This window comes from Cheilinus undulatus, linkage group 1, assembly GCF_018320785.1.
Source record: "Cheilinus undulatus linkage group 1, ASM1832078v1, whole genome shotgun sequence".
Lineage (NCBI taxonomy): Eukaryota > Metazoa > Chordata > Actinopteri > Labriformes > Labridae > Cheilinus > Cheilinus undulatus.
The window spans coordinates 45,193,507-45,215,858 of NC_054865.1; the positions used below are offsets into that span (position 1 = coordinate 45,193,507).

Here is a 22,352-nt window from a genome sequence, read left to right on the forward strand (position 1 = left end):
AAGAATTATCATAAAAACAAAACTGCTCTTTGGCGCCATTGTTCCCTGAGAACACAGAACAGTTTTTTTTAATTGTTTTATAATTTGTGTCTCTCATTCTGCCTGTATTTCCTTATTTTACACCAGTTGTCTTGAACCAGCTTTTAAAAACTAAAGTCAGGGTCTTTTCCTGCTTGTGTGAAATCATCCAATAAAAGAAATTATTATCTGTGTTTTCTGTTTTTTTATTAAGCTCACTCAGGGTCCCTATGACCCCTTCTCTCTGCCAGAAAAAAACAATCCCTAACGTTGGAAATTAAATTGTCACCACTCTACACCTCTGAGAAACCTATTTCCCCTGTTATATGTGGTGAAAACGAACAGCCATGCTGAGTGGATGCTTTCTTTGACCGTGGAGGAGATGGAGCATCTGTGCCCAAACGCGTCGCGCTGCGTCACTGCTCTCCAAAGCTCGGCAGGGATGATGTGGTTCACCGGCGTTGCCATCGCTGCAATTTACGGTGTGATCAGCGTATTCGGACTTATTGGTAACATTACACTCATCAGGACGTTTTGTTCGGCCAAATCCATCCGCAATGTGCCAAATCTGTTCATGTCCAGTCTGGCTCTGGGGGACGTTTTACTGCTGGTGACCTGCGCTCCGGTGGACGCCAGCCGCTACCTGTCAGAAGAGTGGCTGTTCGGGAGGGTGGGCTGTAAAGTCATCCCCTTCATTCAGCTCACTTCTGTTGGGGTGTCAGTGTTCACGCTCACTGCCCTCTCTGCTGACAGGTAGGACAGGGATTTTCTTCTTCTATTTTTATTCACCCTATACTCAGCATCATTCATGCTCTTCCATCGACTTGATGGTATTTATAGTAAAGACGGAGTACCAGCTTATATTTTTAGTGATTATAGGATGAGTTACATGCTATAGACGAAGTTAAAACTTTCTCTTTATCATGATGGAAAGCAAATAGTGATCAGGGCTGCTTTACGCAGCACAGAGCTTTGTGCTGCCATTTAAAGCTGACACGTATAAAACCATAAACACAACCTGTTGCTTCTGAATCCATCTTTAATACATTTCTGTGAAAAATGATCAGAGCTGCCTCTGTCAAATCACAATAATGTGACTTTTGCCTGCACGAGAGGAGATAAAAAATCCCTGCCAATCCGGATGAAACGCATGATTTGAAAAGGTTTGAATCATCTGCAGGTCGCGTGGAGCAGCGAAGAGGCTCCTTCAGGGTCTGTAATGTTTATGTGAAGGTGAAAATGAATCCGGATTATGATTTTCAGAATAAGAACGGCAACAATCTCTTGGAAACCATGAGAAAAAACAGATTAGTCTGCCTCCATTATCCATGCTGTACACAAATCCCTTAAAGAAAAATCAAACATGTTTCCTTTATAAATGACTGGGTGTTTCTGAGTGAAATTTAATGTTACCCGAGGATAATTTTTCACTTTAATCCAGAGGAATACTTTGTTCCTGTGTTGATTTTCATGTTCAAACTGTTTTAAAGCAATTTATTGTTCAAGTCCACTGTCTGTTATTGTTAAAAAAAGAAAAAAAACTGTTCTCATATAATAATTTTTGACTTTCACCTGCTTCCTCTGTCTGTATTAGTATATTTTACAAATCTTGAACTAATAAAAAGTATCAAAAAAGATTGGCACAAACAGTATAACTCCTTCAGAATGAAAGCCACAATTTCTATGGACCTGTAATACAAGGCATTTAAAGGAATTTGTATTTGTTAAGGGTACTGCGATTGATATCAGCTTTGTGTAGACACTTCTCTATGCATACTGAAGATGATTAGGTCAGACCACTAGTGGACTCAGTGGTGGTGGTGGGGGGCTGATGAATTTGCCCAAAAAGGGGACAGAATGTGATCAAGTACCCTTTAGTGTGCTGCAAGAGTGGACAAAATGTGATAAAGTGCATCCCAGTTTGTCCTTCAAATTGAAAGAACTCAGTAAAGTATCATCTGGTGCAGTGGTTCTAAGCTGGTGGGTCGGGACCTAAAAGTGGGTTGCGGAGCAGTTTTTAGTGGGTCGCGACTAGGTGTCTGGAAAAAAAATGGTGGCAAAATCTTGGAAAAGCACTCGGAGAGCACAGACCTCCGCCATAAGCCCTATCTACTAAGTGCAGAATCCTTTAAAAAAATCCCTGGATCCAGACGGTGATCCAGATCAGTCATGTTCTGACAAGTCTACAGTCACCATGGTTCATGTTATGCAGTTCTTTATGGAGTTTACTCCTTCAGTAGGGGCGCAGGCGCAGCTTGTTAGTGGCTCCTTCACGTGTTTTGTTGCTCTGATTGGCCCAAACAGATGTGACAGACAGAACGTTCATCCAATCACCCTCCAAGTTTTTCTTTCAAAGGCTCTGCCCTTTCCCAAATGCTGTCTGTGAGTGGTTAGTGGTGGATGTCTCACCCAGAAAAGAGTGGGGCTGGAATCATTTAAGAAAAGTGCCCAAATGTTTGCTCCGATCAATATAGAAAGGCACTGTGCTAAATGTGACATTAAAGTTGTTGTTGTTGTTTTTTTTTTTTTTTTTTTAAAGACAGCCTACAAAAGTAGTGATTCGAGAGAGAAAAGAGGGTCACCCCTGACAGGGAGAGCATGGTATTCATTTGGTTAAGATCACTTTTTTCACTGTCATATCTAACTTTATTCTTCTTGGTTTTATTCACGTCTGTTATGTACAGGATGATCAACGCAAATGCCCCCTGGAAGGATTAATAACGTTGTTTTTAATCTAACTGGTACACACAATAGTTAATGGCAAAGAGTAAATACAGTTTTTATTTTGATAAATTAATTTCTGCAAGTGCCAGCAGCCTGTAGACATCTATCTACTGGTAGATCTTCAAGACATTTTGAGTTCATCTTTAACACTAGATGTGTATTAGATCTGACATGTTTTCCTTCACCTCTTTAGTTTTAACTATGACGAGATCAACTGTTGAAACAGTTTCATTTTTGCATTTATTGCTCCAGTCTTATCCTGGGATTGTATTTAAAACAATGCTTCAACTGTCCATGAGCTTTGTTTCATATTCAGCTACTGTAAGTTGTTCAAAGTCATTTAGACTTTTATCGTTTCAAATAAAAGGGTTTTAATTAATTAATTACTTGCAGAAATTCTCAGGTTTGTACCAACATATGAACATAACCTTCAATGACAACAAAATTAAAAATGAAATCCTACAACTAAGCATTTAATTTTGTTCTCTTTTATCCCTTACATACTACACTAAATGTGGGCAAAATTAAATTATATTACTCAAAAAGTTATTATATTACTTGAAAAATGAATTAAAAATACTAAAAGGAGTGCATGTTTGAGGTTCTCTTTTAAATGGGATTCTTTTGCTCATTTAATTAACAAGGTTCAAAACTTAAAGGGACACTCTTCAAACAATTAAAAAGCCTTAATTTTTACAGCACAGCCATGTAGACCTTAAACTCACACTTTGACACATTCAGGCTTTCATCAAGGAGCCAAACAAACAGAAACTACAAAGCAGCAGTTCTTGTATATCCCTTTCCCACTGCCAGAAAAACCCGTTTTAACACGCTAACAATCAGCTCCTGGCGGCAGTGGGAAAGGCTCTAATCGGCATTCAGACCCACGTCGACTGACCCTGCAATGGACACAGGTTTTTATCGGCTCGCCTCCGATCAGCTCCAGTGGGAACGTCACACCCGGGTGAACACGGTATGACTATGGCATAATGTGCCTACGTCATAATATCACGCCCGTAACTTGGGGCAACAAAAACACACCAGCAGCTGGGACGAGCATTGTTGGTTTTTGGACTCAGCGCGTGAGATTTATATTTGCAAGATGGCACAGCACCAGCAAGACAGCGAGATCAGAGAGCTTCTATTCATCTGTGGAGAAGAGGAGATTCGGCACCAGGTCGCCGGGACTGTGCGAGACACAACTATATACAACAACATAGCTAAAATGTTGAGTAAGTGTGGCAAGGACTCTCACAGTCACTCACTTTAAAGAGATTTATCTAAGTTAGAGCACAATAAATCTGTCTCTTAAAGAGGGGAAGTACTGCACATTCACTGTTTCTGTGTTTTGTTGTCGTCATGATCACGTCTTTATTTCACATGCGGGTGCATGAGAGTGGTTAGTCCTCCTTGGCATCAACATCGTGCAGCTGTGTAATTTCACGGCTCATATGAATACCAAAATGCTTTGCTAGATCAGTCTTGCTATAATGAAAATATCTGCTGAGAAAATTTTTTTTTTTTCCTCGGACAGATTTAGCGCAGACAGCCTTTAATTTCTCCTGCCTATCTTACAAAGCGCAGTGCGTCCTGTCCATGCGCAGCTGGAAAGAAAGCCCTTTCAAACGATATAATCTATTAACCTTTTATTTTTTTTTATATTACTTGCCTGTTGTGATCTCATAGATCCTTTTTGTTGTTGTTGTTGTTATTGCACAGAACCTTTATTCTGTCTGCTGCGCATTTAAGCCTGATGTGCTGGAGGAGGCAGGAGTTTAAAGGCAGAAGTTTCGCAGCACGGCAGCGCAGTTTAACGGCACATAAAAACACAAAAATGCCCATGTCATAATGAACATATCCGCTGAGAATTTGTTTTTTCCTAAGGACAGATTTAGCTCATTCAGCCTGTTAAAATTTCGTAGATTATCCCATAAAGCACCATGCATCCTGTCCATGCGCAGCTGGAAAGAGAGATCCTTTTCAAATGATATAATCTATTAACCTTTCATATATTTATTTATTTGCCTCTTGGAAATGATCACATCGATCCTCTTTTTTGTTTGTTATTACACAAAAACCAACGTGATGACATCAGCTTGACGCACCAAAGGAAAAAAAACAACAACCATGCAGCTCTACTGCTGGTGATCAGACCCGGGTCTGCTGGCAATGGGAAAGGAGTCACTTGCCGATTGTTAGCAGGTTTACTCACATTTAAAAAACCTGCTTTTACACACTAATTTTAGTGGGAAAGTGGTATTAGAGTAGTTCTCCACCAGTGGGAGCATGCCACTGGCCTGGAGAGGGTGTCAGTTTCCAACCCCCCAGCAGACGGTGTTATACATGACAGTGACTCAAATATGTGTACACATGATAAGAATCAAAATCAGAATCAGCTTTATGGGCCAAATATTCTTATGCAACAAGGAATTTGACTTCAGTCAGCTTTGCTCTCAATGTACAGGAATTGACCATTAAAGGGGCCATAAGTTTGCTTCACACTTCCCATTTTTGAGTATATATTGGTACGCACTTTATCCCGATGTGAAGAACGAGGCTCTTTATTTCTTCCTTAAGCCTGTTGAGTCATTTATCTGTAAAAAACTGAGGCTGAATTTTCCGCGAAAATCTCAACGGATGTGGCGTTGGGTGCTACGTAGTACACCCACCCCCCTGCTCTGTTTATACCTGGCTACGGTGTGTAGAATGGAAAGAAATGGCAATGGAGAAGGCTGCCTCTGCAAGTAAACGACTGGCTAGCGTAACCTAAACATCCACACAAACTCAGCGTAAACATAACAAAACCAAGATAGTTTTATCTGCTAAAGCCCGTCAAGCTAAACGAGAGCTTGACTGGCGGGGGAAATCGAGGGTAAATATAAGTGGAGCATCTGAGAAATGGAGGGAGCTTTGCTCTGTGCTTGGGATAAATACCGATCCAGAGATGGTCGTGTTTCTGTTAAAAAGGTAGGCATGACTTCGGACCATGAAATATAATGTAGTGTTTTATGTTCTATAAGATGTGTGCTAAGTTACGTTAGCTTGCTTATGAAGATGCTATCCAAACAACACTAACGTCATGTTACTCATTTAGCTTTATTTTGTTACTTCACTTCGTACATGGTGCCAATTAATCACCTTGTTCTGCGTGTCTATCAGCTGATAAACCGGAGGCTCATTCATGCGCAAGGAGCACCGTCGTGGGCAAACGGCACAATACTGTTGTAGTTTGCCTAATGGCCGGTGGTGTCACTACACTGATTTTTCTCTGAAAGTCACATATAGCCTCTTTAAGTATAAAAACAAAATAAAACTTAATAAAAGTATTATGAAATAGGAGCTCTTGTTGTTGTTTTTTTTAGTTTATACAAGTCCACAACATTGATAGTATGGTTCTAGTTTGTGCAAAAGGTGAAATTATGCCGACTAGACATAAAAAAATAAAATATGCAAGATATTGGTGGATTTACATAGATATGATTATTTAAGATTACATTCATTTGTTGAGCCATGCATGTGAGGTGAGGAATTTTACCACAGAGAGCTTTCTAACATTATTTGAGAACACCAAATACATTTAATTAGTGCAAATGTGAAAATCAGGTCAGGCACTTTACCACCATGCAAAATATACTTTTTCAGGCTTTTCTAACAGAAATATGTACCCCTGGCCCGTCCACATTTCCCCCCAAGAATCAGAACACCTCCCACCTCTGCACCATTCAGAGATTGTGTGCTGAAACAAGCTGTTCTTAGATTTTCCCCTCATGATGTCATGTGGGGAGTTAGCACCGCCCACAGGTTCGGTTGGCCCTCCCCGCTCGGAAGAAAGTTCCACCCTCCAGGAGAGTCGCATCCATTAAGCCACACCCATTTCTTGAGAGGGTTAACAGGTTTGAAACAGAGGGGTTTTAGACATGCAAAAATCCAGTACTGCAGTGTGTTTTTTGCAACAAACTTCACAGGCATGTTTTGGGGACCTCTGAGACCAATATAAACTTGTCTTAAAGGGGTGAAATATGGGACCTTTAAAATGTAATTTTCATACAGGGCTAATAATGTTTGTCCTTATCTGTAAATCTAGATTTCTCTGTTGACATTGTAGGGGATTTTCAGTTGAAAATGGTTGGTGACCATTCTGCTTGTAAGTAGTCCAGTAAGATCCCCTCCCTCCCCTTTCCGCTCATGTCAACTCAGTGAGTTAATCTGGTTGATGTCCACTGGAAGAAGATATCCTCTGTGACTCTCAGTCAACCACCTTTAGGCTATGGGTCTTTGTAGAAGATGCTCCTTCTATTCAGTGGCACGTCTTGTAAGGAAGAAGAGCCCTTCAGTTCAACCTGGACAGCATCCTTTTCTCATTTAACCCACAAGCGAGGGCCATCAACCCCTCTTCTGAACACATGAACCGCCTTTCCCGCTATACTTTAGTAACCTTTGGCAGCAGCTAGCTTCTCCCTCTTGTTTTCATTCCTTGTTAGCCAGCTGCTAGCTCTGGTTTATGTTTATTAATCATAGCTTTGAGCGGTTCACTTGTCTTACTTGAAGAGTCAAGCTTGGCATAAAAAAGTGTTGGTTTGTTATTGTCAACATGTCCCCCTGAAGAACAACTCCCAATTCTAATTCAAGGATTCAGATTTCAAGGTGAAGAAATGGCAGCATGTCAGGGTGGGTGTTTTTTTTTTTTTATTTCTTCTCAGAGCCCCAAGGTTATAGATGACTAACTACTTGTTCCACCACTGTAGTAAACCTCACACCATTTGACTGACAACCATGGAGATTTTATATTAAGTGAGAGAAAATCCTTTAACTATCATCTCCCATGATCTTAAATTTTTATGGGCGACGATACATTCAAGTGTCAGATTTTCAGATATCCTACAATCTGGACATATCTCTGCTCTTATTTACACAAAAAATAACCTTGCAGCATTAATGGGTTGAGTACTAAAGTAGGAAAAAAGCGGAAAGCATGGCAAAATTGGCTCTCTCTGCCTTTCAGGCTTGAAGAAGAGTATACACTTCCTCTTTTAGAAAAGGTTTTTCACAAGTTATTAACTTTGATGGGGCAACTAATTGCTCAGTTACAACTAGCTTCACTGCAAAAAATAAGGGGAAGGAGAAGTGCACTATCAGGCTTGGAAGTTGAACTTCTATTATATTGGAAGGCTTCTTTGTACCTGCTGGTCAATCTTTATTGCAAGGCTCAAGGTGTTGATGCATGAGAGGTGAGAGCCGCATCAGAGGTGAGAGCTGGCAAGTGTTCCTGCATCAGAAAATACTTGTTAATCCTGTCAATACAGTCTTTAGTTTGCATCTCAAGCTGGCAGCATACTGAGGAGGGTGACAGAGAAACATGTGACATATGCCTCAAATTCTGCATGGCTTGGTTTACTATTATTCTTTTACTTTTATTCTTTTGCTCTAAAATAGAGGAATTATGTTAAGAAGTAATGTGTCTTTGTGAAAATTTCCTTTTGGGAGAATCAGAGCAGCTTCATTTATGTGACACCAAGCTGCAACTTAAAGAGGGTGTAGTTCTGTTAACTGTAGTTCAGTCAGGACCTATTTTTTCATGAAACTGGTGATTTGCAGCTATGAATATTTCTTTATTAGCAGTTATTAATTAGCAATTATGCTGTAATTTATGTTTATTGGTGTGGCTGACCTGGGATCCCCCTGCCCTTCCATGAACCTACATGGAAATTAGTAAGCAGAACAGCACATGTTCCTGCTCTGCCTATGCCGATGAGGAAAGCCTAAGGCAGGGAGAGATGCAGCAAAACCCAGAGCAGAGCTGGCATCAGTGACAGCAGAATGACATGGATTTAGTCAGAAACAGAATGAAGGAGGAGCTGGGGTGGAGGTTGGTTGTGAGAGCAGCTTGCAGACAAGAGCAGTCTAAATAAGGCAGCCCGAGTGTGATTAGCCAATAGGGTGCTTCGAGCATATCAGCTGGCCTTTAGCTGATGAGGGCCTGTGTGAGATCAACTGATCCCAAATATGGCAGTGCTTGACTTCGTGGCCTGCCTGAACAAATGCTATACACTCGATTTCTGAATATTTCGTGGCAGTTAGGACTAAACAACCCCTCTGAGTCAGGCAGCTTCAATCCATGGCATGGGATGTACTTCATATCCATCTCCACACAGTGCTTGGGAAGGCAGAACCTTTCAAACAAATTTCAGAGGGTGACTGATCATATGACATAGTTGTCAAATGCCACCCAAAGGAGAAAACGCCATAACCCGAGCTTGGCAGGTAGTTGTTGTTGCTATCAGTGGAGCCAGGTGGTAAATCAAACTCTTGCCAAATCCAGCTGGGAGAAGAGCCAAAACATCTTTTCCACCTACAAAAGTTTTCAGTGGAATTCTTTGTGTCCAGTTTTGAAAAAAAGCTGCTATGGCTGCATCCAAGGTAATCTCCTCACAGTCATTGTCGACTGTTCTGCAGTACAACTGAACCATGCCGTAGCCTCTGCCTCTTTCTAATGAAGCTGATTAGTCCGGCCATTTTCTGACAAGGAACAAGCATTTCAGCTTGAAGCTTTGCAAGAAGAATTCATCTGACACCAGACATGGAATCAGGCCAATCCATCAGTTTTGCAAGATCACATAAAAGTGATAGTAGTGGTTGCAGTAGTTAAAAGTTAATAGTAGTGGGCCAAGAATTAAACAATGGGGAACAGATTTTATCATTTTAAATTATTTAATCTATTCTGCACTTTAAAAGTTGTGGGGTTTCTTTGCATGGTTTAAAAATAACTCACCTAGAGAGTACATTTTCAACCCAGGCTCTGAAATACTGTGCATGTCTATACCTCTTTATAGCCCTTCATTGTCTGTCCTTATGAGCTGGTACTTGAAGAAGGGTTGCTTTCTGTGTACAGGCATCTACATTATGCAAAACCATGCACATGAAGTAATTGATTACCTATTTATTGCAAAATGTAAAGTTTTACTTGGCAGAGAAGTCTCTGCTGAAAAGATGCTCCCTGGGCTAACCAAGCAGCATGCTTTGGCTTTCCAGGGAGCACATAGCTAACACCTAGGGCATCAGCAAGGGGGCAAGGAGAGGTTCCTGCAACCACACTGCGTCTGGGAGATGTATCGGGGTTGAAGGAGCAAAACATCCAGGATGGGTGGTCCTCAACTGATGACCAATCGAGGCCCTAATGCTAGGCATCATAATTTGAATTCTATCAATTGTCGTTGTCCATCAAATTGATCATTAAAGTGGACCAGATTCTGTGGATGGAATCTGAAGACAGCCAATAAAATCTGAGCTTAAGCATGAAACTCATAGAGGAAATTTCCTTTGTGTGCATCACACAGTGCTGAAAATTTCTAGGTAGTTTGTCAAAGTAACGCTAGACGCATTTTTGAATCAAAGTATTTCTCACTTATGGTTGGATCAAACTACAATATTGCTGGAGAATAATCAGTCAACCTGTTTTGTTATTGAGGGAAGTACAATTTCTATTCTTCACAAACACACAGCTAGGGCTTCCATCTACCAGTTTTTTATGTGCTTTGAAAAAAGACTGGAAACAATGCTAATTTGGAATAAAAAAATAACAATTGGTAGTTTTTGAAACAATGATGACATGGGGCAACTGTGACTAAGTAGGTAGAGTCGTCGTCTCACAGTCAGAAGGTTGTTCGATCCCCAGCTCCTGCAGTTACATGTTGATGTGTCCTTGGGCAAGACACTTGACCCCAGTATGCTCTACCCAGTATGGATATGGAAGCGTACAAATGGGATTAGCCAGTACTGATGGCAAATTCTCCATAGCAACCTCAGTCATCAGTGAATGAATGTGTGATTGAATGGGTGTGAAAGGGTAGGTGTGACCTGCAGTGTTGATTTGTTAGATGAGTAGAAAAGTGCTGTACAAGCTCAAGTCCATAAGCTTGCATTTTCTTTTGCCATTTAAAAAAGTGTTCAAAATATGGAATCTACTTGGATGTGAACACTAATGTTTAGCTTGGAGGTTCATGTAATCACCTATAATTTCTGTTTTTATGATTGCTCAGAGTAGTTTGCCTGCCCATTCATGACTACTGAGCTGCAACACTTACAAACATTTCATGTCTTTGAAGGTAAGAAATTTAACTGAGCAGAACATCCAGTTCTGTCTCAACTACACTATTCAAATGGTTTATTTTTAGAATAAATAACTCCTGCTTTCAACACATACAAGTGAAGCAATCGAAGAACTCTGGCAACATAGAAATAAGATTGATAAAACTGAATGTGAACGAACATTCTGAAAAAACAGGTGACCTACTTCTGCACCACTGCAGCTGCAGTGGTGAAAGTAAGGACACTGGCAGCATAAATGTCTTATATCAATTTTAAAAAACTCACAGAGAGCTCAGCATACAAGTTAAAATCATTTACACCTTAAGTTATAAAAAAATTAAAAATTTCCTTGTCCTTTATTTCCTTCAAAATCAATAACATGTTCCTTTTCCATGGTTAAGTTCAAGCCATAATCTTTGATCAGCCTGAGGCTCCTTATTTTCATTTTAAATAAATGCATGTTTGTATACAAACAGGAAGTAATTTGCTCTTAATTTAAGATTATCCAAATAATCAAAATTAAATAAAAATAGTTTTTAATGAAAAATAGTGGAATTTCAAAATGCAACAAAAAAGGGAGCTTAATTGCAATTAACCACAGAAATTTTGAGATGATTAACCATTAAAATTTGTAATCGTTTGGCCTTAGTTTGTGCAAAATTTGACAAATATCCCTCAATGCAGTCTTGAATTACTGTGTGCACAAGATTTAAGGTCATGACCTTGACCAGTGGCCTCCATAATCTAATCAGTTCATGCTTGAGTTGGATTTGACATTTCTGCAAAGTCAAAAGAAAATCCCTCCAAGGTTTCTTGCATTCACAAGCAAAAGACAAAAATTAGGCTTAATGACCTTGACCTCTGACCTCTAAAATCTAACCTATTCACCCTAGGGGCAAAGACAACCTTTGTGCAAATTTTGGAGAAAATTCCTCTAAGCATTACTGGTATCACGTTCACAAGGAACGACCATGGACCCCAGTGATCTTGACCTTTGACCTCAAAACTGATCAGACCATCCTTGAGGCAGACTTGACATTTTGCAGTTTGAAGGAAATCCCTCAACGTACTTTTGAGATACTGTGTTCACAACAATGGCCAGGACAGATAGACATATGGACTTAGAACACAAAAACATAATGCTCCTGGCCAAAGCATTCACCGATGTGGAGGCAAAAAAATCGGGTAAACTTGGGTGCCAAGAAATAGCACATAAATAATGCTGCATATCTGCTGGATGTGTACACCAATAACTGAAGTGGCAAAGAAAACCCATAACAGCAGGTTTAAGTGTTATCCACTTGTGTTGGATTGGGACGACTTTTTATAGCAGAGTCTGAAAAGGGTAGAGAGTGGATTTCTCCCATTAGTTGTGTACTCTGTTAATCTATATCTATCTATCTCCAGGTACAGGGCCATTGTTAAGCCTTTGGACATCCAAACATCAAGAACCACAACCAGCATTGTCCTGCAGGCAGCACTCATCTGGCTCTTCTCCCTGGTCCTGGCTATCCCAGAGGCTGTCTTCTCTGACCTCCACACCTTCAACCTTACCTCCACCAATGAGAGTTTTGTCACTTGCGCCCCTTACCCTCATGCTGGTGATCTGCACCCTAAGATCCACTCCATGGCCTCTTTCCTGATTTTCTACATTATTCCTCTTCTGGTCATATCAGTGTACTACACCTTTATCGCCCACAGCCTGATGAGGAGCGCCTCTAACCTGCCTGTGGAGGGTAATGTGCATGCAAGGCAACAGGTAAGTGCCCAAACAGCAAATAACAAAGCCTTACTGAGGTAGAATGAGAAGAAATTAGAAAAGAACTGTGAAGTTTGGTGGAGGGGGGATGATGGTATGGGGCTGTTTTGCGGGGTTTAGGCTAGGCCCCTTATCTCCAGTGAAGGGCAATCTTAATGCATCAGCATACCAAAATATTTTGAACCATGCTATGCTTCCAATGTGGTGGCAACAGTTTGGGGAGGACTCTTCTATTTCAACATGACTCTGACCCTGTGCATAAACCAAGGACTATAAAGACATGGTTTGATGAGTTCACTGTGGAAGAACTTGACTGGACTGCACAGAGGACCTGACCTCAACCCCATTGAGCACCTTTAGGGTGAACTGGAACAGAGATTGTGAGCCAGGCCTGCTTGTCCAACATCATAAATGCTCTACAGAATGAATGGGAAAAAAATCACACAAAATCCTACAAAATCTTGTGGGAAGCCAAGAAGAGTTTTGGTTGTTATCTGCACAGTGGGGTCCAACTCCATATTAAAGTGCATGTATTGAAATCCAATGTTATTACAGTCCCTGTTTGTGTAATAGTCAGGTGGTTGAATACTTTTGTCCATATAGTATAGGTATATAAAAATGGTACAAGCCAGATTGAATAAAATTTGGCAGATTTCCCTTAAAGTTTTTGATAGCATTTCTGATTCCCGGTCTGGCTTGTATCATTTTTAAAACCACAGCAGACAAGTTCTGAAAAATATAAACCACTTGTACAGTTTGTATCCTTAAAGCATCAACCATTGCAGCAAAAATCCCTTTCTTTAACAAGGATGCATGTTTATTTCAACTAACAGTCTTATAACATGGGGTGTGTATGTGACTTGTTGTATTTCTGCAGACAGCAGGTCTTTGCTACTCAGGAATCACATGGATAGAGAAGAATTTCATTAAACTTGTCTTTCACTGACCTATTGAAATGAGAACCATTCAGATAACTCAGCCTCTGCTACGACGTCTGATTCTGAAACACAGGCCTCGGATACACAGGCTACTGCGTCCATTATCTGTTACTCTAATGATTTGAAAAGCCAAGAAGATGTCGATCAAAATTCGACCTTTCTCATGCACACAGTGTTTAGAAACATCTAGTGTCTTCAGCTCTAACTGTTAAAAATCCTAGTTTTAAAGTATTTTTATTTTCTGCTTTACTTGGAGACATTTAATTTTGTCATATTTACATCCTTTTTTATGGATTTTAAAAAATATTCAGACTTCAATATTCTAAGTTGACTTAATGAGTACATCTCAACGCTATTTTACACTTTATTTGATTCTACTTTTTATTTTCTTAACTTAAATGTCGGGATGTTTTTCCTAGGTTTGGATATTTTAATGGCTTTATTTGTCTGTTTTCTGTGCTTATAATGCTCTGTTGTTGCTGTAATAGGGCTGAACAAATATTGGTAAAAAAGGGATTTGCAAGAAATACACAGTCTGCTTCATTTAAACAAGTGCAAACAGTTATTCCAATTAAAAGCAGTGAGTTTCTATAGATTGAAAAATTGGCAATTAAGACTTGAATCTTTAATTCATCATTTAATTATTTTGGGCTTTGAACCTATTCTAATGTTAGGCCTGAACAACAAAGGAAAAATATGTGGTGTGCAGTAATAATTTGTCATATTGTGATAATGACATCCAGAATGAAAAACTAATATCAACTAATATCTCCTACATGCCTAGTCCAGTCCTATAATTCTAGTCCAGATTTCATCTGGAGTTTTCAACAGTGACTTTCTCTTTGCCACACAGCAAGAATTGGAGAGTTGAAATTTCAGGGTTAAACAGATGGGAGTTGATTTTAACTCCCAAAGTGTTATTATCACTAATTCTGATTTAAAAAGTTTCCAGAGAAAAGAAAAATTGCATTGACCATGACTGATTTATAAAACCAATAAAAGGGTAAAACATGTGAGGAGGCCTATATGTTTTATAGGCACTGTATATTGTATCTGTGCCTTACAAATAAACATAAATAAACAATTTTAGCTAACAGGTCTTTGAAATATGCTTCTTCTGAATCCAACCCCTCTTTTTAACTACTTAATATGCAACAATCATTCTGAGCAACAATCAGTCTGAGGGACTGCAGATGTAAATTAGCTTTAAGCTAACTCTGGTACAATGCATCAAATGGCAACATTTATGTTTATTGTTGTACATGGTCCCTTTACAAGGGTAATAAGGGTAAGAGCGAGTCAAAAATAGACATGTTGAGTGATAAAGCATTGTTTTGTTAAAAGATTTTTCATCTTCATTGACATAAAGTCATACTTTTAAAATGTAGTTATTGATGTAATAATAATAAAAGTGTAATTTATTTTGTTAAATATAAAGCTAAAATTCCAAAGGCTTTGAATCACAACACTTAAAGACCAGAATCTGCATAAATTTCCCATTTGTTTTGGTTGTTTTCTATGAAGTAGGATGCTTATAAAGAACCATGCTTTGATTACTTCTTACACCATAAACACAAATATAAATCACAAGGTCTTTTTTCTTCAACCAACAGGTTGAATCAAGAAAGCGCTTGGCCAAGACAGTTCTGGTGTTTGTGGGTCTCTTTGCAATATGCTGGCTTCCTAGTCATGTCATCTACTTGTACCGCTCCTACCACTACTCTCAGGTAACTAAACACGCTCTTCTATACTCTGAATGGAATTAGTGCTGTTTATATAAATGCTTGCTGGCCAACAGGGGACTTTAATGAGGGAAATATGGGCAGAAATATAATCATTAGATGATTTTTTTCAAACACTTGAGGTTGCACAGATAATAGGATGAGGTCAAGATTAATTAAACGATGGTCTGCAGAGTCTGATTAAATAAATGAGGAAGCTTTCTGCAAAAAGAGTCTGTAATTGCTCAGTGAAACATACTGCATAGTTTTGTGTGGCGCATGAAACGGAAGGCTTTCAAAGAAGATAAAGCATCAGGATGATTATTACAGCAAAAAATATCAATTTGTTAGTGTTTGTTCAAAGTGCTTTCATTCAGTCTATCAATTTGATAACTTTAATCTTTGCACATTCAGTTTCTCTTCATTTATACCATTTTTTTTCCCCCCATTGCTTTCTCTCAGGTTGACACCTCCCTGGTTCACTTTGTGTGCAGCGTGGTAGCTCGCATCCTGGCTTTCACCAACTCCTGCATCAACCCGTTTGCACTTTACCTGCTGAGCAAAAGCTTCCAGAAGCAGTTCAACAAGCAGCTGTGTTGTTGTTGTCACAAGATCTTTAAACGCGGCCTGCAGAGTCCGGCTCATTATAGCGCCCGTGTGACGTCTGTCCGCAGCACAAATCACTCCATGGTGAGTCTGAGCGCGGTGAACGGCAAATGGGAGGAAGATCAGGAGGACTGTGTGTAAGAGAAGTGTGATTGTTTGTGTGAGAGCGAGAAAAAGCATGAGTGTGTTTGAGTGTCTGCACTTTCCACACTTTTCTTGTAAGTTTGGTGCAGGATCCAGACCTCTGACAACTTAGCAGATGCTCTGTTCTCACCAAAACAACCACTGAACTGTCCAATTATAAGATGATGCTGGTAGCAAATTTACAGACACTTCAACTAAGACACGAGTTACTCAAGCAGTAACTCATGCCTCAGTTCATTGATGGTATTCAGGTAGATGCAGATGAAGACCACATTATCTGTTCAATCCTGACACACCAGATATACTGTTTCATATATCCACTGCATAAATATATATTTCAAAATTATCTGGGAAACCTCCCATACAAAGCATTTAGGAAGGAAAGGAAGGTGATTGGACGAATGATCCGTCCTTTGCATTCATGACAGACCAATCAGAGCAAAAAGACAAAATGAGTTAGCAGACATGCTCAGCTCCAGTACTAACCCTGAGCTGTACAGGCTTGCGCGGTCGTAGCTCATGAAAAGTGGAGCTTGTTTTTATAAAGAAATGCGGCTGATGTCTGTTTAAACTGCTGCTTTTCAACAGCTACATCCAAGCTCATCCCTACAGTGGTAGCGGCTATTGTACACAGTGATTTCTAGTATAATGAAATCAATGCAAAATCATGTGGTAGCAGGCCAAGAGAAGAGCGAAAACATCTTTTCTGTCATGAACAGGGATAAAGAACATACGTTTTTATTGACATTGATACCCTTATTGATACTCTTTAACAATCTGAGTCCTTATCGATACAACTATCAATACTTTTCTATTGTTTGGGGGAAAGAAAAAAATGAATATTTGCAACAGAAGTCATCTAAACAGAGTAGTGCTTGAGTTAAAAAGTTATGATTCAGTCTGTTACATCTATTTTATATCCCTCAAATAGAAAAACATTCCTCATATTAACAACTGTTTTTATTGGAGTTTCTCGCAAGAAACTGAATTTTCTTTTTTGATGTGGCTTTTTATCACATTATGACATATAGGATGCAGTCATCTAATTTACTGAGGTTAATGAACACATCTAATATAATCGTCTTTAGCTCTTTAAGTTCGGTCATTGACTTCAATTCTGCAGATATCGACACTGATTTCTACACTGCATTAATATCTTTAACTAATGGGAATTTTTAAAAAGTTTGGGAGCATTTTACAGGATTTATCAGAGCAAACAGAGAAGAAACTTGTCCCGGGGCAGCTGGAGCTAGTGCAGGCGGATATGATGGTGCATTCCATCTAATATCTGAACTCTGAACTGACTTCATCAAAAATGCACCCTGCACTTGGAATTTCGACTCAGAAAGTTGGAGCAAGCTCCAGTACTCTAACCTGTCATGCCAGATGGATTTGTTTCACACATCCATCAGGTAAACCTTCCATAGATGGCATTTGGGAAAGGGCAGAGCCTTTGAAAAAAACACTCAGAGGGTGATTGGATGAACGATCTGTCTGCATCTTTACGGGCCAATCAGAGCAACAAAACATGTGACATAGCCATTACCGAGGTGCACTGATACCAAGCAGTAAACTCCATAGAGAGCTGTAGGCCAACAGAAGAGTGGCAACACCTTTTTCATCATGACAAAGATTTCACAGCTGTTATTTGCTCTTTCTTTCATAAAGGCATGTGGGCCAGTTCTGATAAAACTGCTGCTATACTGTAGCTACAACCAAGCTAAATGCTACACTGTAGGCGGTATGTTATTGACTCACAAACCCTGCCCATAGCTATCGCCTTGTTCTCCTTAAATGCTGCTGAGTGGTCAGAAACATTTCCGTTTCGGCACAAACGTTGTAGATTGATGCTTTGCAAGATTTGCCTGATGACAGACATGGAGTGGCAAATCTATCTGCTTTTCAAGGTTAGTTATACACAAGACAACCTTCAAGTCTTCACTCATTTGAAAAATGTTGGAGACAACACACATAAAGGACAGTTTCAACTGATTTTCTACATTCTAATCCTCTGAATGCACACACAAGACCAGGGGTGTCCAGACTTATTTGATGGAGGGCTAAATACTGAAAATATACGGACACCTGGGCCACTTTGACATGCCTCATCTCTAAGTGTATTAAAGTTAGTGAAACTAATTCAGTGTAGGTCAAGACATGTTTAGTCATAGAATAAAAAAAATAGCCTACATCTTAGCTTCCCATTAAAGGTTGACAAGGCAAATAGCTAATCACTATAAAGGATTTTGTGGTGGCCAGTTAGACTTCAGAGGGTGCTGGTCAGTCCTCGATCCACCCCTGCTGAGGGTAGATGCTGATGGCTCATCCCCACATTCAGTCAAACTGTATAAAGCTGCCAAACTTTACAGGAGTATTGGTGCTTGAAGATGATTTCACAATGAATTTGTAAATCCGATCTTTAGATGGTGCAATCACAGGAGCAAACAATTCATGCTGCAGTTTGTTACAGTAATCCTGTTGTCTTTATTCATCCAGGCATCATGCATCAAGAGATCATTATTCTAGTTGTGGATGTGTTTACCATTTATATTGCCCTTTAGCGTAATTCATGAAAAAGTGTGTTACCATCTTCATGTCAAAATGTTTGTTTACAGAATAAACAGCAGCACCGCCTAGAATCAAAACTAAGAAGTACAATACAGTCAAGCACAAGATTCATGTTCTAACGAGGGGACGATTCGATTTTTTTATTTTGGATGTCGCTGCAGGCAAACTTAAATGGACCATGGGCCAGTTTGGACACCCCTGCACTAGACAATTGTACCAGACTGTGAGACCTGCAGATAGTTTCACAGTCATGATTCCACAGACACAAGATTTCACAGAAACTCTTATGATTAAATGTGACTTCAGTAAATAGAAACAAACACAGTGGATGATCAATGTTAAGCTGTTGGCCCTACTGTGGTATATCTTGCATGAGACATTATGAAGACACTTGTGTTGTTGCCTTTATTCCACAAGCTGCACTCCATTTTTATTATTTCGCTTGGTTTTAGGAATAGCTTTGTTTATGTAAGCTACTGTGTTTGGTGGCTGTAGAAATATGCAACATCTTGTTTGTGATGCTTTTCAGTCGATGGGTCTCATTTGCTACTGCAGGTATTCCATTTGAGGCAGCCCAGTCTGGAATCATAAAAGCCAAACAATTTAAAACTTAAAAAAGAGAGGCTTTGACTTGATCCGGAGTAAAGAAAATAATCGAACATACCAAGGGGACTATCTAGACAAATAGCTGTGACAAGCCCCAAATTGGACCATGGCTCCATGATCGTTGGGGAGGGGGTTAAATTTGGCCCAAAACTGGGCTTAAAATCATCTAGTGGTATCTGAAGACGGCTATGGGCTACTCCACCACTGCTTGAGCAAATACTGTTGCAGTGAGTTATGTTTTTGATAGCATCAGTCAGCTTTTTTTACATGTTCCTGATGTCCCCATGCTTATGCTCTGTAGGTTTCCTTGTTTTCTTTAACAATCAGACCCCTTTAAGTAAAGGTCCTTATCGACACAAGCTAATTAAAAGTGTCACTCATTTTCCTCTAACAATGATTTTGATTAAATTTTCTAGGAAAAAATGGTTGAGCCAGTTAACCCAAAATACAAAATAACACAATCTCATTTGACACCCTTTGAACCTGCTAAATGATTTTGTTTTTACAGAGTGAGACAAAGCCACCATGATGTCAGACATTAGTCGGTGGCTTGTTTTAAAGCCACAGATAAAGTGTAATAGCAGCTGCCATCTGGATGTTTTGGAGTAAAAAGAGCCCGTACAGAGGTGCTTGATAAAACTCTATAGCTGGAGAGTAGTTAGGGTGAGGAAACTAATATTTAAATGGTATGCAGTCTGTGACCAGGGCTGATATCTTAATTATGACAGTTTTTGTCCATAAAATGCTATTCTATTTGTGTTGTCAGCTTGTTTGATTTAAGTTAAATATAGCAATGAAAGCTTCTGGGGGTCAGTGAACTCACCACTTGCTTGCAGACATCTTTGATAGTTGAGCCAGTGTCCAATGAACATGAAGACAGTATAGTACCTCAAATATGGTCTTCTCACTGCAGCCAGTTTCTCTGTGAAGAAAAGCAAGAACAATTATGGACTATGGTTCATGCCATATTATTAGTCCAATATTTTCATAAAACACTTTTCAAAACTGCAAATATGTCAAGTTTAGTGGCTCAAATAAGCAAGGCTACCAAGACAGAATCTTTAATCTTAAAAATCTGCAATATATGGTGCTTATTAAAGGTATTCACCCCTTTGAATATTCTACCTTTCAACTGATTTTATAAATCAGTCATGGTCAATATAAATGGCTGTTTAACTCTTTAATGTCAAAGTGAATATATATTCTACAACATAATGTTGATTGAATATAAATATTAGAGTAAATAAAGTGACAGCATAAATATTCACCCCCTTCAGGTTAGTATTTAGTAGACGCACCTTTGGCTGCAATCCCAGCACTGAGTCTGAGTTGATAGGTTTCAGTCAGGTTTGCACATTTGGACACTGCAATTTTACTCAATTTTTCCCTGCAAAACTGCTCTAACTCTGTCAGGTTGCATGGGAATCAGACATGAGCAGCCCTTTCAGGTCAAGCGACAAATTCTCTATTGGATTGAGGGCTGAACTTTGACGACCATTTCTGTGTAGCTTTAGCTGTATGCTTCGGGTCAATGTCTTGTTAAAAAATAAATCTTCTCCAGAGTCGTAGTTCTTTTGCAGACTGAAAAATATTGTCCTCTAGGATTTTTCTGTATTTTGCCTTCCAGGGAACGCTGCCAAGAAGCATCCCCACAGCACGATGCTGCTACCACTGTGCTTCATAGCAGGGATGGTGTTTTTGTGGTGATGTGAACTCTAGCCAAGGTTTGAGATATGAGTTTTCTTCAACAGTAGCTTTCTCTTTGCCACTCTCCCATAAAGCTTTGACTGGTGAAGAACCTGGGAAACAGCTGTTGTATGCAGAGTCTCCCCCATATCAGCTGCTGAAGCTTGTAACTCCCTCAGAGTAGTCAGAGGTGTCTTGGTGGCCTCTTTCTTCTTGCAGGGTCACTCAGTTTGTGAGGACAACCTGATCTAGGCAGATTTACACGTGCCATATTCCCTCTATTCTTTTCAATAATCTAGTATCAGCAGCCAGGAATACTGATAAACCTGGACCTTCCAGACACAGGTGTCTTTATACCGCGATCACTTGAGGCACATTCACAGCAATCAGGTGATCCTCATTTCACTAATTGTGAGATTACTGGAATCAATTGGCTGGACTTCTGATGAATTAGAGTCAGTCACTTTAAATGGAGTGAATATTTATGCAATCACTTATTTTAAATTACATATTTTTGCTTAATTGACATTAATTTGTAGAAACCTGTTTTCAATTTGACATTAGAGCTGTTTGTATTTTTTCTTATTAAATCAATAAAATGGTAAAACATCCAGGAGGTTGAATACTTTTTATAGGCACTATACACCAAACCATACCTGTCGATAGGATACATTTTGCTGTCAAGTTTGCATTTTTGTGTGGGTTCAAATTGATGATTAATTCGGAGGAGACCTAAAAATTAAGAAACTTTGAGAAAAATTGGAATCCTAAGGCTGAAAGCTGTATTTAGCCCGCCTGAGGGTAAAAATGAAGCCTATAATCAATATGTGGAGCCAAGAGATAAACAGGCGGTGTTTTGCTCTGTTGCACTATGACCCAGTACATTTACTGTATTTAAATGAATGGAAAGATTGTTTCCATAAAGCCAGTCTTTGAAAAGCCAGAGAAATAAAATCACCCCATTAAACAATCATATCAATGGAACATCAAGGTTCAAGCTGAGTGTTAATGTTGTAAAATTCTGAAAAAATAAAATCCCTTGACCCTGCTTTTGTTACCATAATGAACATAATTTGCTTTTGCTGCTAAAGGCTTGAAAATGAATCACTGTTATTTGGTGTGTTGTATTAGGTATTTTTTGTGGGAAATCTTGTAAATATTGATGTATAATTTTGAACCTCTATCCTGTTTCTTTATGTGTATCATTTTTATGTGATTGCTGTGAATGTTAAGTGTTTTAAATGTAGGCTGTCCTCTGATTACAGAATGTCCATTAAGCTGTGTTGAATATGCTGAAAATGAAAAGTGAATGTAAATGCATTTTTAAAAAAGGATATTTCTGAATAAATAAAAGAATGTGCTGTCTAATGCAGGTTTTTTTTCGGTGTATTTCAAGGAAATAATACAGTCACATTTATTAACATATAAAGCTGAATAAATGGTGTTTTAGTCATAAGGAGGATGCAGGCAAAGCTCAAGATGAGGTCATTCCTCATT

General features: G+C 39.2%; 1 protein-coding gene across 1 annotated transcript; it reads left to right on the forward strand.

Annotated features, from left to right (window-relative positions):
• The first annotated feature begins 400 nt into the window (after nucleotides 1-400).
• On the forward strand, nucleotides 401-15,992 carry grpr (gastrin-releasing peptide receptor). The gene is made up of 4 exons (XM_041792825.1): nucleotides 401-771; nucleotides 12,235-12,586; nucleotides 15,138-15,251; nucleotides 15,708-15,992. The coding sequence occupies exons 1-4, from the start codon at nucleotides 401-403 to the stop codon at nucleotides 15,990-15,992; spliced, it is 1,122 nt and encodes a 373-aa protein (XP_041648759.1).
• The last annotated feature ends 6,360 nt before the right edge of the window (nucleotides 15,993-22,352 follow it).